The following is a 15,252-nucleotide window of genomic DNA, read 5'->3' as shown; positions in this document are numbered from 1 at the left end:
TCAAAGAGTAAATTCCAGGTCCCTGGTGCGTGCCATGAGAACGCCTTGCCAGCTGCCTGGTCTGCGTGAACGCAAGAGTGATCGGGCATGAGTGCCCTTGCTGGCTGCAGCCGTGACGATATGGCACGGGGGAGAGAGCGCTGAACCCACCTCGCTGGGGGGAGGCAAACGGGTGGGGGTTTGTTTGTTTTGAGTGGCTGTTGCAAGAGCAGGAAGTGTTCCCTACTCAGATGTAATGGTAGCCATACAGGATGTTTCTGCAGGACTAATCTAGATGCTTCTGCTTTAATTTAGTAGTGCTCCAGCCAGAAATGAAATCCCATTGTTGCAGATGCTGTACAAGTGGAGAGTACCTGACCTGGAGTGCTTATTAACGGAACAAAGGCAGCCACAGGAAGACTCTGAAGTGACATTTTTAGAGGGCTGGGTGGCAGAAGATTTGAAGGTTATTGCCTCAAATCAGCCCACGTTACCTGGTTTCATCCCTTTTCTTGCATGGGTTTCATGCTGCGTTTCATACCAGACGTTTCCCTATATGAGTAGGGCTGGCTGGTGCTTTCCCAGCCGCAGCCCCAACGTCAGGTCTCGCTATGGAGCCCCGGAGGCCGACCTCCCTTGGTCCCCGGTGCGCTCCCTTCTCTGGAGGCTGCGGGAGCCTTGCCCAAGTGATGGAAGAGCTACGGGCGCCAGTAGGGCTGTGGCACGAGCTGCCTTCCCTTGCTGGGCATGGGCAGACGTGAGACTTTCAGCGTCGTTAGCATGCATTCGCGACCGCCTGCTCAGGATCTCGGTGCTGACGAGGCAAACGGGGCACATTCAGAGTTACTCCTGCAAAGGAATGATGAACTAGCCCAGGGCAAAGTGCAGGGCTGCTACTTCTGTGCACGGACTCTGAAGCAACGGGGCAAAAGAGTGACACAGTGGCTCATTTGTGAAGGCTTTGTGAGGAAGGTGAAAGGTTGAGCGGCAGCATTTGAGGTCTGCTAAATACAGCTTCATTTCTGTAGATGTTTCCAGTGCGTGCCCAGTGGCTTACTGCTAAGCCAGGTCTCTCCCTGGGCTGGCATGGGGGTAGCTGTTTCTGTTGGAGAAGAGAGTTTAAGCGGAGGAGGTCAGGTTGACGCTGGGTTCCCTGCTGGACTCGCAGACCTTGAAACTCCGGCTTTCTGCTCAGTTCAATTCATTATTAAAGGCATAGATGAAGTGTTGGCTTTCATCAGCTTTTCCCCTTCTCTTTTCCTCTTACAGATCTGAAGAGGTGCGTCCTCTTGGCTCTTTTAAGTACTTACAGTTTCTAGAATGAATTGGGAAGAGACAAAAAAAAAACCCAGTCCTCAAGCATTCAGATCTTCTGGAGTGGTTTTATTCTTTCCCCCGTAGCAGCTCCTGCTGCTTCTCAAGGCAGCTCTCTGGGCTGTACGAACCGGCCCAGCCCCGGGTAACGGAGATGCTGTGCACAGCGGTGAGCTGTGCGCTTGTGCACGTAACCGGCACGGCTGCAGGTGTGAAGGCAGCCCGCCGGGGGGGCCGGGCCGGAGCCCCGGGGAGCCTCTGCTCCTGCTGCCTCCGCTGGACCCCCCGGCTCCAGCCTTCCCCCGGTGCTGGGGACTGGGGCGGCTCCGGCGCTTTAAGGTGCTGCCTGTTTGCTCAGGGCCGAAGTCCACGGGCTCCGGCGGCGACTCCGGACGGCGGCGGTGGCGGCAGCGGGCCCCGGGCGGCTCCGGGCATGCAGCTCCCCGCCGTGCCGGGCGCGCTCGCCCTCTCCCTGCTCGCCTTCCCCGTGGCCTTCGGCGTGAACAGCGTGCCTGCCCTGGCGGAGTGAGTGCGGGGCCGGGCTGGCACCGGACGCGGCCTTCGGTGCGGTTCGCTCCGGGGCAGGGCGCTGGGTCCAGCAGGGCGCTGGTGGACGCGGTCAGGTCCGGTGCGGTGAGGAGCGGGGCCGTGCGGTGGTCCGGGGGGCATCTGTCCCAGCTGAGCCCGCAGAAGGGCTGCTCCAGGCTGGGATGGCGCAGATGTGGATCATGGCTGCGTTTGCGACTTTTAAATCCTGTTATCAGCAAGTAAACGCGTGCCAGCGTTACTTGGGCTTCTTGCACAACGCGGAGCCTAACGGGGCTTGCTGACAGTGCCGATTCTCCAGGGGTTAGGGTGCTCAGCACCCCCCGATTTACGAGCATCCTTTCCAGGTGGCTGGCACCAGCGCAGCTCCCGGGGCAGAGACAGAGAGCCCCTGGCACTGTCCTCTCCGGCCGCAGCTGCACCTCCGTGGGCGCTGAGCTGCGGCTCTGGGACCCGGCTCCGGGCTCCCAGTTCTCTTCCCAGAGCGATCGCTCGTTCCTGCCGGGAGCGCGGCCGGTGCTGAGCCTGCCCGGCCCTCTGCCGCAGCCTCTTGTCCTCGCCACGCTGCCTGATAGCGCTGCTGCTTTCGGTTTTATTGCTGTGTAAAACTTTGTCGGTGCCCCGAGGACAGCTGTATTTTGGGTGCTTAGCGCGTCCCTTAGCCGCCTACCGTGCTCTCGTGGCAATTTCTCAGCAGCGTGCGGCAGGCTGGTACCCAGCTGGCCACACCGCTAGTGTTTGAGTGCATTAGATGGACGTGGTTGTGATCAGCTTTCTGGTTAGCTCACCGAGGCCATAACACCACCTTGAATTACTTCTTTTATTTCTCAGATATGTAAAAGCACGCACTGTTTGGTTACTCCTATCTTCTTAGTCTCACTCTCCAAAACCTGCCAGCTATGGGTTTTTCCCTTATGTTCTTTCAGCATCCCTTGTGTTCTTCCTATCCTTTAATTTCTGCCAGGCACCCTTTATCCTCTTTTTCCCAGTTGTTATATATTTCTTTTTATAGCTAATTTCTGCCTTTGCTTTACCACTGGAGCAGGAATGTATTTTAGACAAACTTTTTCTCCGCCTTGACTGTAGAATCAGCGCTTTTCTGACCGCCTGATTAACTTAAAGACCTCCTGCTTTTTGTTCCTGTTTTCCGGTCTAGTCCTTTCCTTCCAGTCCGGTCTGCTCAGAGCGTCCCCGGCCTTCCCCCGTCCCTGCGCAGCCACAGCATCGCTCCAGCCCAGCCACCAACGTGCCTTTCTTTATCCATCCTAATGAAATCCAAAGCCCTTCCGCTCGACGCGGTACCAGATGAAAATCACCTGTAAGTGTTGGAAGCGCTAACGCCTCCAGCGCGTCCCCCAGACTGCGGCCCGTGGCACTGGTGTTCTCCTTCCCGCGCGCTGCGGACGGAGGAGGAGGAAGGGATGCGGTTTCTCAGCCCGTCCCCCTCCTGGCGGGGCTGGTCCTTGCTGTGAAACGAGTGATGGTGTCCTCAAAGCCGGCCACCCTCCCCGATCGCAGAATGACCTGTTGGTCCCAAATGCAGACCCCAAAACGCTGGAACGGGTTCGACCTTTCACGTGTGCCCCCCTGGCCTGGTAGTGCGCCCTGGGGTATTTTAAGCCCTATCGCACGTACGGTTGTATCTTGCGATGACCTGAGGAGCCCTGGGTTGTGTCCAGCTACTCAATAGCCAGCTCCATATTTGATTTTTGAATTAATCATTCTCTGGAAGTAATTAGTCATGTGGTAATTAAATATACAGTAGTAATAATGCGCTTTTACTGTGGCAATTCAGAATTTGATTGGTTTTTTTTTTCTAATATTATCTGTTTCGGTTTTGAGCTCTCAGCGAGAGCTGCCAGGGGGTGAGGACCGGTCTCGGCCTCATTCAGCACCGGTGTGACCCGTGTGCTGGGTCCTGCACAGCCCCGGCATGGGCGAATCTCCCTGTCCCCAGAAAAGCAGCCTGAGTGCACAAGGCAAACACAAGGCTGGTATTTCTGCGGCCACCTAAAGTGAGGCACGAACTGTTCTCAGACTTGTAATTCTGGAGCAAAAAGGGCGGCTAGCCTCCTTCCTCTGTCTACGCGTTAGTCTGTGGTGCACAAAGGACCTCTTGGGCTGATAATAAGGTACTTCTGCAGGATAAGCTGTTAACACCAGTGTCTTTAGAGAGTTAGCCGTGACTTTAACTTTTTTGGTAACAGGGTTAAAGGCTTGAGTGAAAAATACCTTAATATTTTCAGCTTTACAGGCTGAGAAGCAAAAATATTAGCTAGACCAGACCTGTAGCTCCTACAACTAATGCAATTGCTCTTCTTGGAAGAGAAGCTAGCTCGGGATAGATTTCCCCCCAACTTATTCACACTCTTAGGAGGAATTTGCAGTATCTATCTCCTCGTTATAGATTCGCTTTATAATCGGTTTACATGGTCTCTTATAATAGTGCATCAGTTAACAGCCATATGTATTCAAGTGGGGTTGGCAGCTCTGCTCCTCAGAAGGGAGATGAAAATCATAATGATTCCAACTAAAAATACATTTCAGAAGGAACCCAGCTTGCAGTGCCTGCCTGGATTAGCGCCTTGGCATTTTGCCCACTGCAACGATGGCCTGGCCCTCCGGGAGAGCTGGGTTCCCTCGGTTTGGGACGTCTCCCTTGTTCCTGCACAGGAGACACCGCAAAGCAGTTCCTTCCCGTCTGCGGCGGCTCGTGGCCGTTTCTCCTGTGCTCCCGCTCACCTGGGGTTTATCACGGGCTGCTGGGCCCAGAGCTTCCTCGGAGGCCGGAGGTCCCGGAGCCGGAGAGCTGGGCAGGGGAATGCAAGGTCCAATCCTGCCAGTCTCCCTGCTCTTTCACCCAGGACCAGGCGAAATGGGGCGCACATGTCTGTGCGGGGCTTTATCCTCTCCCCGGGGGGCTTGAACCTCTCCTGCCTCTTCCGCAGTAGCCCTGGGGCGCTGATGCTGACAGGGGCGCTGGTGCTTGCGGGCCTCTTCTCCATCGTCTACTTTGTAAGCGAAGGGAGCCGCTTCCAGGACCCTCTTTTCTGCGGTGAGTCCTCCACGGGGTCCCCGGGTGCTCCATCCGCCGTTGGCCCTGGGAGCGGAGGTTGGGGATTTCTGGGCCTTTCCCCGCTGGGCACATCGGACCCGGCTCAGAGCTGAGCTGGTCCCTGGCGCTCTCGGCCTGCAGTGTTTGTGGTGTTCTCCTTCACCTCCGTCATCGACCTGATCATCTCGCTGGAGGAGGATGGCTACATTTCTGGCTTCATGGAGATCTACGTGAGGGAGGTACTGTGTTTTCCGACCTCGGGATCTCGCACGCCGCAGCCTTGCAGCGAGCAGCTCTGGGCACCCGTCAAGCGCAGATGCACCTCCTGCCCCTGGAGTCCCTGGAGCCACTTGTGCCCCTCGGCAGAGCAGCCGAACGGAGCAGTCCTGGCTCCCGCAGGGGCGAACGGGAGAGCAGCTCCGTCCCTCCGTCCCCAGCGGGGCACGGGGGTGGCTGGGGGAAGGTGCTCGACCCCCCAGCAGCTCTATGATTTGAGCCTTTCTGACGGGCAGGGCGAGCCGTACCTGCGCACGGCACACGGCATCATGATCTGTTACTGGGACGGCATCATCCACTACGGTCTCTACCTCGCCATGATCGCAGCCATGAGCCAAAGGTGAGGGGCTCAGGGGCAGGGTGGCGAGGTGCAGCTGGCCCCAGGATGGCCTGGTGTTAAGGCCGGGGAGCTCCAGCAGTCTCGCGAGGTGCCCGATCTTCAGAGCTGGGGCTAAAAGCCACCAGACTCTCCTGCAAGACCGAGCTCTTGGGAGACTTCACGGTGACGCTGGGCTGCTGCGCCGTCCCAGCGTCTCCAGGGTCGCAGCATCTCCACAGAGCCGGTGTTTGGAGCTGGGCGGGCAGGAGGGGGCAGCACAAGGGGAGCTTGGAGGGGAAGGGAAGCTCTGAGCCTTGCAGGTGTCTGACCTTCGCTGTCTCTGCAGAAAGAGCTACAGGAACCTGGGTCTCTTCTGGCTGGGCTCTCTGATGATGAGCATCGTCGTGTTCCTGCTTGGGAACCTGATAGGTATGGGGATGCAAGGGGACCAGCTGCCAGCGCGCCTGGGGGCTCTGCTCCTCAGCAGAAGGGGACCCCCAGCCCTCGCTGATCCGTCCAGTCTGCCTGTGTCCCCCAGCCCGTCCAGAGGTGCTCCCTGAGCAAACGAGTTTATCCCAGTCAGTTGCCCTCGTGGGCAGTGGAGGGCATGAGGCCAAGCGTGTCTTTGCCCAGGCCCTGCACGGGGAGCGGATGCGGCGCTGGGAGCACCCTGATTTTGGGGCAACCGGCAGGTACCAGTGTTGGGCACTGGCTGCTCTGCGGTACCTAACCCTGTGCTCTTCCTCCCCAGGGAAGTACAGCTCCGATATCAGCCCGGCCTTCCTGCTCAACATGCCCTATGTCCTGATCCCCATCTGGGCTGGGGTGAGGCTCTTCCACCAGCCCAAGGCTCTGCCGGGCCTCACTGCTGATAAGGTGAGCAAGGCCGTGGGCTGGGCGCCTTGGTTGGGGCAGGAACATCGAGCAGGAGCTGAGCGGGGAGCAACCGGGGAGCCTTCAGCAGTCCCCTTCGTGGGGCTGGGCCTGGCAGCTTCGGTCACGGGGAAAGCAGCAGCAAACGTGGCCTTTTCCATCTCCCAGATTGCCGAGGAACAGCACAAGGGTCTGCATCAGCGGCCCCAGGACTTGGGCCTCGTCCTGTTCTTGATCCTAGCTGCAGCTTTCACCTTCTTCAGAGGGTTGGTGAGTGCTGGGGCCCGGCACCAGCACCGGATGCTCGGGCAACGGTGGGGTGCTGGGATCCCGGGCGGGTGCTCGGGGCTCGGGAGGGTGCGTCCGTCCCACCTCCATCGTCGTGCTCTGTGTCCCCAGGTGGTTTTGGACTGTCCCGCCGATTCGTGCTTCGAGTACATCTACCAGCACGAGCCATACCTGCGTGACCCCGTTGCCTACCCCAAAGTGCAGGTGAGCGCAGACGGGGCTGCCCCCGGCGGAGGGGAGGGTTACCCCGCTGGACCCCACGGCGATGGAGCCCGGCCCCAGGCAACTGCCCAAGGGAGCTGCCGGCAGCATCGCCGGGCGCCCCGCTGCAGGCTCGGGGCGTTTGTCCCCAGGGCCCGGGGCGGGTGGTGCTGGGACCTGTCCCGGGCAGGACCCCCTTTCCCAGCCCCTCGGGGTGCAGGGTCCTTCACTGGCTGCCCCCTCGCTCGTTCATCCCACCGCCCTTGCCGGCGGTGGCCGTGGCCCATCGGGGGCTGGTGTGACCGCTCTCCGTGTGCCCCCAGATGCTGGTCTACCTGTTCTACCTCCTCCCCTTCTTCTGCCTCTGCATTTACGGGCTGGTGCGGCCCGGTTGCACCTGGATGCCGGACTGGAGCCTGGTGTTTGCCGGAGCCGTGGCCCAGGTAAGGGGTGCCGGGGAGGCAGGGGCCGCCCTGGCGGAGCGCCGCGGGCCAGGGGAGGCTGGACGGAGCCCCCGTTGCTCCGCTCCGGGCTTCACGCGCGTGTCCCGGGCGGTGGGGCCGGCCCGCGCCGATCTGCCCCCCCCCCGGTCCCCGCGGTTGCCTGCGGAGCAGTTTCCATGGCAACTGCCAGAGCCTGATAATTACTTTTTTCTCAGTGGATCTGAATGGAGCCCGGGATTAGTTTGACAGAAATAGACTGGAGCGAGCGGCCCACAGATCTGTAGATAGGACACACGGGGTCCGCGGGACACGTGCGCGAGGCTGGCAGATGCGGACGTACCCGCTAGAGCCCCGGCTGGCCTGGCCTGGCCCTCTGCCCCTTGGGGCGCGCGCGTCACGAGCTGCCCTGTGCTCTGCAGGCGCAGTTCTCCCACCTGGGCTCCTCGCTGCACGCCCGCACCCCCTTCCCCTACCAGACCCCCGAAGACGTCTGGTGGAGCTTCCTCCTCGCCAACGTCCTCTACGCGCTGGGCCCGCAGCTCCTGGCCTACCGCTGCCTCCGCCGCCCCGAGTTCTTCCTGCCCGCCGCTCCCGCCAGCCTCGACAAGGGCAAAAAGCACCAGTGACGAGTGCCGGCCGCCCCGAACCCCGGCGCCTGCGGGCAGAGGTGCTGCTGGCCCGTCCTGGCCCGTCCCCGCTGCAGGGCCGGGCCGAGCCCGGGAGAGGAGGGAGGGCGTCCCGGCCGGCCGAGCCCACCCAGGCGTCCCCGGGGACCGCGTGCTGCCCCCGGCGTCCCCTAACAGCCCCGGGCGCTGCTGGTCCCGGGTGTTGCAGCACCGAGGTGCCGGTGCTCTGTGCACCCGAGGTCTCGGCCGGTGCCCGGGACGCCCAGCCGGCCGCCGCGGTGGCAGGACGGAGGCGCCGCGGCACCCGGAGGACGCCGTCCCGGCCAGCCCCGGTACCCCCGGCGCCCTGTGATGCTCCGCTGTGGGGACCAGGGACTGCTGTTTACAAAATAAACGACGGAAGGTATGGCTTTTTAACCCGTGTGCCCCTCGACTCCTGCTGGGGACCGCCCCCCGCCGCGCCGGGTGCCCACGTCGTTCGCCCGCGCTCCGCCCGCTCCCACCCTCTGCGGGGGCTGCCGGGCCCCCAGGCAAAGCGGGACAGGCCGGCTCGTCTGGGGCGGCCGGGCTGCGCCGACGGGCGGCGAGGGAGGCCGCGGTGACCTGCGCCGGCGGCGGGGAGCAGCTGGCCGCGCTCCGCCACCTCGGGGCCAGGACTTTGCCCCCGTCCCGCCTGTGCCAGCGCGCTGCCCTGGCCGGGCCCTCGGTGCTGGGCGCGGGGCTGCCAGCGGGTGCAGCGGTGCACGAGGGCACGTGGCAGGCACGGGCGGGTGGGTGCAGCATGGCAGTGGGCACAGGCGGGTGGGTGCAGCGGGGTGGCGGTTGCAGCGTGGTGGTGGGTGCAGCGGGGTGGCGGTTGCAGCGTGGTGGTGGGTGCAGTGAGGCGGTGGGTGCAGCGGGGTGGGTGCAGTGGGGCAGTGGGTGCAGCATGGCGGTGGGTGCAGAGGGTTGGCCGTGGGTGCAGGCGGGTAGGTACAGCGAGGTGGTGGGTGCAGCGGGGCGGTGGGCGCAGGTGGGTGGGCGCAAGCGGGTGGGTGCAGCGGGGTGGTGGGTGCAACAGGGTGGGTGCAGGCGGGTGGGTGCAGTGTGGCAGTGGGTGCAGCGGGGTGGTGGGTGCAGCGTGGCGGTGGGCGCAGGCGGGTGGGTGCAGCGTGGCGGTGGGTGCAAGCAGGTGGGTGCACACGGGTGGGCCGCTCCGTGCACACGCACCTTCCCCCCCCTGCCCTGCCCGGAGCATCCTTTTTGGGGGGTGGGGGGGGTGGTGCTTGGCCGTTATCCCGCAGAGCTGCCGGTGCGGCGGGGGCCGGTGACCTTGGCGAGCCGGCGGCTCTGCGCAGCGCCGCTGCCGGAGCCGGAGCCGGAGCCGGTGCCGGTGCCGCCCCCTGCGCGGAGCGGCGGCTCCTGCGGGCAGCGCCCGCGGCCCCTCCCGGCGGCGGCGGCGGCGGCGGCACCGGCCGCGCAGCGGACGCGGTGAGTGCGCGGCGCTGCGGCTCCGCTCGCTGCAGCGGAGCCCGCGGGGGGTCGCGCCGGGGGTCCCGGGGGTCCCGGGCAGGGGCTGCTGCTGCTGGCACCGGGCCCCCCACCCCTCTCCCCAGCCCCCTCCAGCCCGTCCGTCCGCTCTCGGGCGCCGGCGTCCCGCAGCCCCGGGGCTGCCGCCGCAGTGCCCCGCACTGCAACACTGCACCGGCCCGGCCCCCCCGCACCGGCACCGGCACCTCCGCGGGGGCAGCTGCGGGCCCCCTGTCCCCACCGGCACCGGGACCCCGGGGTGGGGGGCAGCCCGGCCCCTCTGCCCCCCAGCCGGGCACCGGCACCCCGGGGGGGCGCAGCCCGGTCCCCCAGCCCCCCAGCCGGGCATCGGGACCCCCGGGGGGAGCAGCCCAGTCATCTTGTCCCCAACCGCGCACCAGGACCCCCGGGGGGAGCAGCCCGGTCCCCTTGTCCCCAGCCGGGCACCGGGACCCCCGGGGGGGGGGCAGCCTGGCTCCCCAGTCCCCCAGCCGGTCACCGGGGCCCCCGGGGGGAGCAGCCCGGTCCCCTTGTCCCCAGTTGGGCACCAGGACCCGCGGAGGGGCAGCCCGGTCCCCCAGGTCCCCAACTGGGCACCGGGACCCCCAGGGGGGCAGCCTGGCTCCTTGTCCCTCAGCTGGGCACCGAGACCCCCCAGAGGGGCACAGCCCGGGCCCCTTGTCCCCCAGCCAGTCACCGGGACCCCCGGGGAGGCAGCCCAGTCCCCCAGCCGGTCACCAGGACCCCGGGGGGGCAGCCTGGTCCCCTTGTTCCCCAGCCGTGCATCGGGACCCCGGGGGGGCGCAGCCCAGTCCCCCAGCCCTGCAGCCGGTCACCGAGACCCCCGGGGGGGGCAGTCCAGCCCCCATCCCCACTCCTTCCCTGAGCCCCCGGCGCTCGGGGCAGCTCGTTCCTGCAGAGCAGCCCCTGGCCCGGATCTGGGGCAGCTCCGAGGTCACCGGGCAGCGCACAGCGGCGGATGGCACCCTGGGGTGCCGGACAGGGCGTCCGGGGGGTCCAGCGCGCAGGAGGCACTGGGGAAGGGGGGCTGCGGCCGGCGCGGGGCACCACGGGGCTCCGGGCAGCCGCAGCCTCCTCCAGCGCCATCAGTTCAGTTTACAGATGTGCCAGCGCCGACATAAATAACTAAACAGATCCTGCCTGGAGCTTGTGCCATGAAATATTCATCCCGGCTGTAACTGAGCGGGTGAATCGGAGTTCAGCGCCGTCTTCCTGCCGGGGGGCGCGCAGGCCAGGGCGGGAGGGCAGACGCCGCAGGGGTCCCCGCGGGAGCCCGGAGCCGGACCGGGTTACGGGGCCCCGCTCCCCCCCGAGGGGCGGCTGGGGGCCGCTCGGCGCGCCGCCTCTGCCCTCCCTCGCCTGCAAAAGCGCCACCAACTCCGGAAACAACGTCCTTGGTGAGCGCGGAGGAGCCCCCCGCGCAGCAGGGCCAGCAAGGGCCGCGCTGCAGCCAGTTCCCTCGCCTGCGCTTGGGTCCGTTTGCTCTCATCCGCGCAGGCAACGGGGTGCGGGTGGGAGCCGGGCTTGGGGCGGCCTCGCCGCGCCGCGGGACGCCGGGCAGAGACGCGGCCTCCGCGGCAGCTCCCCGTCGCCGGGGCTCATCCTCGAGCGCGGGGCGAGAGGCGAGCTCGGGGCCGTCTGCTCCGCGCTGCCGCCTCGCTCCGGCTCAGCCCGGTGCCGTCCCCGGGCAGGGACGTGCCCTCCGGGGCGACGTGCCGGCGGGCGTTTAACGGGCTCTGCGTCCCCTCTGCAGATGCACCCCGGGGGCCCCGCCGCTCTGCTCGTCCTCGCCGGCGTCCTCTCCTCCGCCGCGCTGCCCAGCAGCAGGGGACGCAAGAAGGTGGTCCATGTCTTGGGTGAGTGGCGATGGCGGCCCGACAGGAGCGCGGGGCTGGTTGCCCACCCCGGGGGCTGCGCCGGGAGCCCTTCCGGCCGCTTGCGAGGCGTACGGTTCGTTAAAGCACCGAAAATCAGGCTTGCTGGGCCATCGGCACTGCCATCCCCTCCCCGAGCTGCCATCAGCTCTGCCCGAGCTGCCTCGCGGTTTGCAAAGCCCCCAAAGGAGGGCAACCGGCCCCTGCGCCACCAGCCCGCCCCTTCCCGGCTGCGGTTTAGACGGCTCCCAGGGTCGCGGGCGGCCTCGTGGCGTTTGCGTTTTGCAGCCGCTCGGAAAAGCGGGAGGGAGGCAGGGTCGGGGACGGGGGGCCCTGACCTCGGCGTCCCTTTGCAGAGGGTGACAGCGGGGCCGTGGTGGTGCAGACGGCCCCGGGCAAGGTGGTGACGCACCGCGGCGGCACCATCATCCTGCCCTGCCGCTACCACTACGACGTGTCGGCCCACGACCCTGACGAGATCCGCCTCAAGTGGACCAAAGTGACGGAGCCCATGGCCTTCGTGGACGTCTTCGTGGCCCTGGGCAAGGCGCGGCGGGCGTTCGGCAGCTACCGCGGGCGCACGGCCCTGCAGGAGGACGGCTTCGGCGACGCCTCGCTCATCATCCGCAACGTCACCCTGCAGGACTACGGCCGCTACGAGTGCGAGGTCACCAACGAGCTCGAGGACGACACCGGCATGGTCAAGCTGGACCTCGAAGGTAGCGGCGCCGGGGTGGGCCGGGGGGCGTCCCCGCATCCCACGCGGGACGGCCGGGCGAAGGCTCCGCGCGTTGGCCAGCGCCGCGGGCCGGAGCTCGCCTGCGCCCTGCTTTGCGGCTGGCTGGTTTTCCTGGTGTGTGCCGTGTTTTATTGCATCTGTTATTGGCTTTTATGGTTGCTGCAGGTTTACAGGCTGGCAGCTAATAAACGCCAGAGACGGATAGCGGTACGGCCTCGTAAAGGGCCGGGGGGGAGGCGTCGGCAGCGATGCCGCTGCCGAATCCTGGCCTCCCGGGGAGGCGAGATCCCCCCCTGCCGTGGCGATGGCTGGGGTGCGGGGAAAAGGGGGGAAAAACCACATTTTTAGGGTGACAACCGCCTCCAAGCTGCCCCAAGGCAGGGCCCGCGGGGCGGCCGGGGCGCGCTCGCCGGGGCCGCCGGGCACTGCCGCAGCCCGGGGCCGCCGCGGGGCAGCAAAGCCTCGGCCGCGGCCCCGAAGGCCTCCAGCTCCCCGAGGAGAGCAGAGCGAAGCCGCTTTGCAGCCAGCGCCGCCTTTCCCGGCTCAGCACCAGGAGGTGCCGGGCGCCTCGCGCTGCTCTGACGAGCCAGCGGCCGGGGCGCAGGCGGGAGGCGAGGGGGGCAAAGCCCGGCTGCCGCCCCAGCGCTCCTCTCCGGCCCCCAGGGGTGATCTTCCCCTACCACCCGCGCCTGGGCCGCTACACCCTCAACTTCCACGAGGCGCAGCAGGCGTGCCTGCAGCAGGACGGCATCCTGGCCTCCCACGACCAGCTGCACCAGGCCTGGCTGGAGGGCATGGACTGGTGCAACGCGGGCTGGCTGGAGGACGGCTCCGTGCAGTACCCCATCTCGCGGCCGCGGGAGGAGTGCGGCCGCAAGGACACCCCCGTGGGGGTGCGCAACTACGGCTACCGGCACAAGGACAGCGAGCACTACGACGCCTTCTGCTTCACCTCCAACCTCGACGGTAACGGCGGGGGGCGGCGGGGAGGGGGGGCCGGGCTGGGGTCTCCGCGGGGATGCTGCTGGAGCAGCTCCTTGCGATGGCAACCGAGGCCCAGCAGCAGCTCGGAGCGTCGCTCCTCCTTTCGCGGCTGGGCTCGGGGAGCCTCTCCCGCGCCGGCCCTGCAAGCGCCTTAGCAAGGGTTTCCTGCAGAGAGAAGGGGCGGGAGGCCAAATCTCCAGCCCGCTCCTCTCTTTCCTTCCTCGGCTGAGGTGCCAGGGGCCTGCGGAGCGAGGCCGGGGCTGCCAAGGGCCAGAGCAGGAGGCGGCCGACCGTAGCTGCCTCGGCTCCCCGGCTCCTCGAGGCAGGTTCGGTGCCGGGAGCCCTGGCAGGCAGCGGGGTCCGTCCGCGCCAGCCCATCGCCGGAGGGGCTGCGGCACCCCGGCCTTAGCGGGGCTCTTGCATTTGCCCGGCAGAAGCCGGAGACGGAGGTAATCGCAGCAGAAAACGGCCCGGGTGATGGATGAGGCCGGGGCCAGGCGAGACGGATCGGAGCCAGGAGGGTTCTGCCGTCCTGTAAATTCCTGGCGGCTGGCAGGGCCGTGCCGGGGGCGCAGGGGGGCTCCGCGGATGTTTGTTTAACGGTGGCAGGCAGCATAAATAGCGAGTGGCGTCGCCGCCGGCCGCCGCTCGCAAGCCCCTATAAATCTGCCTGCGCCGAGGCGGCGGCTCCCGGGAGCCCCGGCGCGCGCCCGTGCCGCCGCCTGTCCATCCTCCGGCCCCGTCGGACGGAGACGGTTCCCCGGCGGGGTGCCGGGACGGTGCCGCGGGAGCCGGGCGCTGACGGCCCCGCTCTGCCCCCAGGCAAAGTCTACTTCCTCAAGACCTACCGCAAGCTGAGCTACGCCGAGGCGGTGCAGGCCTGCAAGGACAACGGGGCGGCCGTGGCCAAGGTGGGCCAGCTTTACGCCGCCTGGAAGATCCAGCTGCTGGACCGCTGCGAGGCCGGCTGGCTGGAGGACGGCAGCATCCGCTACCCCATCGTCAACCCGCGGGCCCGCTGCGGCGGCCGGGAGCCCGGCGTGCGCAACCTGGGCTTCCCGGACAAGAAGTACAAGCTCTTCGGCGTCTACTGCTTCAAGAAAGCCGGCGAGGCTGCTGCCGAGAAGGCGCCGAGCCCGGGACACCCCAACCGCGTGTGACGCGGCCCCGGGGCTCCCCCGGCGCCGTCCGGCAGCGGCTGCAGAGCATCCCCCGGGCTCTGCCGGGACCCCCGAGCCTGCCCGTGCCCGGCCGACCGGCGCTGGGCTCTGGATGGGGATGGAGGGGCACCCGTCCCTGCTTCCCCGTGGCCGCGGAGGCGGAGCGACGTCGGGGGGCTCCGGTTCGGGGCTGGGGCTCCCCGGCGGGGCTGTTGGGGGTCCTTGCGGGGGGGGGGCTGCTCTGCCCTGCATCACGAGCAGCCCCCGGTTGCCCCGTTGCAGACAGGACCCCCCCCTCCTTTTTCGCCTTTACTCTGGGGGGGCAGCGCCTCCCCAGCGTTGCTGCTTGGAGCCTCCAGGCGCTGGCGGAGGGCGGCGCTGCCCGGCGCGGCGCCAGGACGTGGCCTCGAGGCCGGGACGTTGAGCTGGAAGGGCTGCGCCGTGCCGGGGCGCCTGCTCCACCGCGTGCCGTGGAGCAAGACAAGTAACGCTTGGGGAAACTGAGGCATGGAGCAGGAGAAATAACACCGTAGCCCAGCCACAAAGCCTGCGCCGGGACCCAGTGCGGGCTGCTGGCTCCCCAGCCCGCTGCAGCTGCAGTTATTGCTCTCTAAATCAGCGTATTGCATGTGCAAAAGGCTCTGCTGGCGCAAAGCAGGTCCGAGCCTCCGCGGTCCTCGTGCTCGGGCCGGCTGCCCCGCTCCGCGCTGCCCCGGGCCGGGCAGGGCCCGTCCGCCTCGGAGAGGGGCGTCGCGGCGGGGAGCCCGCGCTCGCCGCCTGCTTTCACCTGCCCCCAAAATCCAGCCGGGGGGACGGGCAGGCTCGGACACCCCGCGAGCGCCGGCAGCCTCCTCGCTCGGCGCAGGGGCCGCCGGACGCCCGAGCCGCCGAGGCCGAGCCCCGGCTCCGGGGCGTTTGCGGTGGTAGCGAGCTGCTCCTGGATGAAATAAAAGCTTTGGCAGCTTTTGAGAACCGAGCCGGGCTCGTGCGTCTCCTTGGGCTGCCGGCCGCCGCGGCTGGAGGGGCCGGGGGCAAAGCCCTGCGC

At 66.8% G+C, this 15,252-nt stretch overlaps 2 protein-coding genes across 10 annotated transcripts; both read left to right on the top strand.

Moving 5' to 3' along the window:
* Positions 1 to 1,651: 1,651 nt before the first annotated feature.
* On the top strand, positions 1,652 to 8,337 carry TM6SF2 (transmembrane 6 superfamily member 2). 8 transcript variants are annotated; one of them, XM_068919949.1, is made up of 11 exons: positions 1,652 to 1,818; positions 2,996 to 3,157; positions 4,788 to 4,894; positions 5,036 to 5,133; positions 5,407 to 5,510; positions 5,836 to 5,918; positions 6,241 to 6,365; positions 6,531 to 6,632; positions 6,762 to 6,854; positions 7,175 to 7,294; positions 7,714 to 8,337. In XM_068919949.1, exons 1-11 carry the CDS (start codon positions 1,727 to 1,729, stop codon positions 7,918 to 7,920), a joined length of 1,293 nt encoding a protein of 430 aa, XP_068776050.1. In that variant the 5' UTR covers positions 1,652 to 1,726; the 3' UTR covers positions 7,921 to 8,337. The 8 variants fall into 8 exon arrangements, 6 of the variants coding, with proteins under 6 accessions (XP_068776050.1, XP_068776053.1, XP_068776052.1 ...); XM_068919952.1 differs by lacking the exon at positions 7,714 to 8,337 and adding an exon at positions 7,510 to 7,678; XR_011136391.1 differs by lacking the exon at positions 2,996 to 3,157 and having other exon boundaries at positions 1,653 to 1,818; positions 4,791 to 4,894; positions 7,714 to 8,029; positions 8,160 to 8,337.
* Positions 8,338 to 9,311: 974 nt separating this feature from the next.
* Positions 9,312 to 15,177, top strand: HAPLN4 (hyaluronan and proteoglycan link protein 4). Of its 2 annotated transcripts, none has more exons than XM_068919956.1 (5): positions 9,312 to 9,390; positions 11,204 to 11,306; positions 11,681 to 12,043; positions 12,727 to 13,029; positions 13,870 to 15,177. In XM_068919956.1, exons 2-5 carry the CDS (start codon positions 11,204 to 11,206, stop codon positions 14,205 to 14,207), a joined length of 1,107 nt encoding a protein of 368 aa, XP_068776057.1. In that variant the 5' UTR covers positions 9,312 to 9,390; the 3' UTR covers positions 14,208 to 15,177. The 2 variants fall into 2 exon arrangements, with proteins under 2 accessions (XP_068776057.1, XP_068776058.1); XM_068919957.1 differs by lacking the exon at positions 9,312 to 9,390 and adding an exon at positions 10,719 to 10,847.
* Positions 15,178 to 15,252: the final 75 nt, after the last annotated feature.

Source organism: Struthio camelus, chromosome 26, assembly GCF_040807025.1.
Source record: "Struthio camelus isolate bStrCam1 chromosome 26, bStrCam1.hap1, whole genome shotgun sequence".
Classification (NCBI taxonomy): Eukaryota; Metazoa; Chordata; class Aves; order Struthioniformes; family Struthionidae; genus Struthio; species Struthio camelus.
This window is presented reverse-complemented; position numbering and strand designations above follow the sequence as displayed.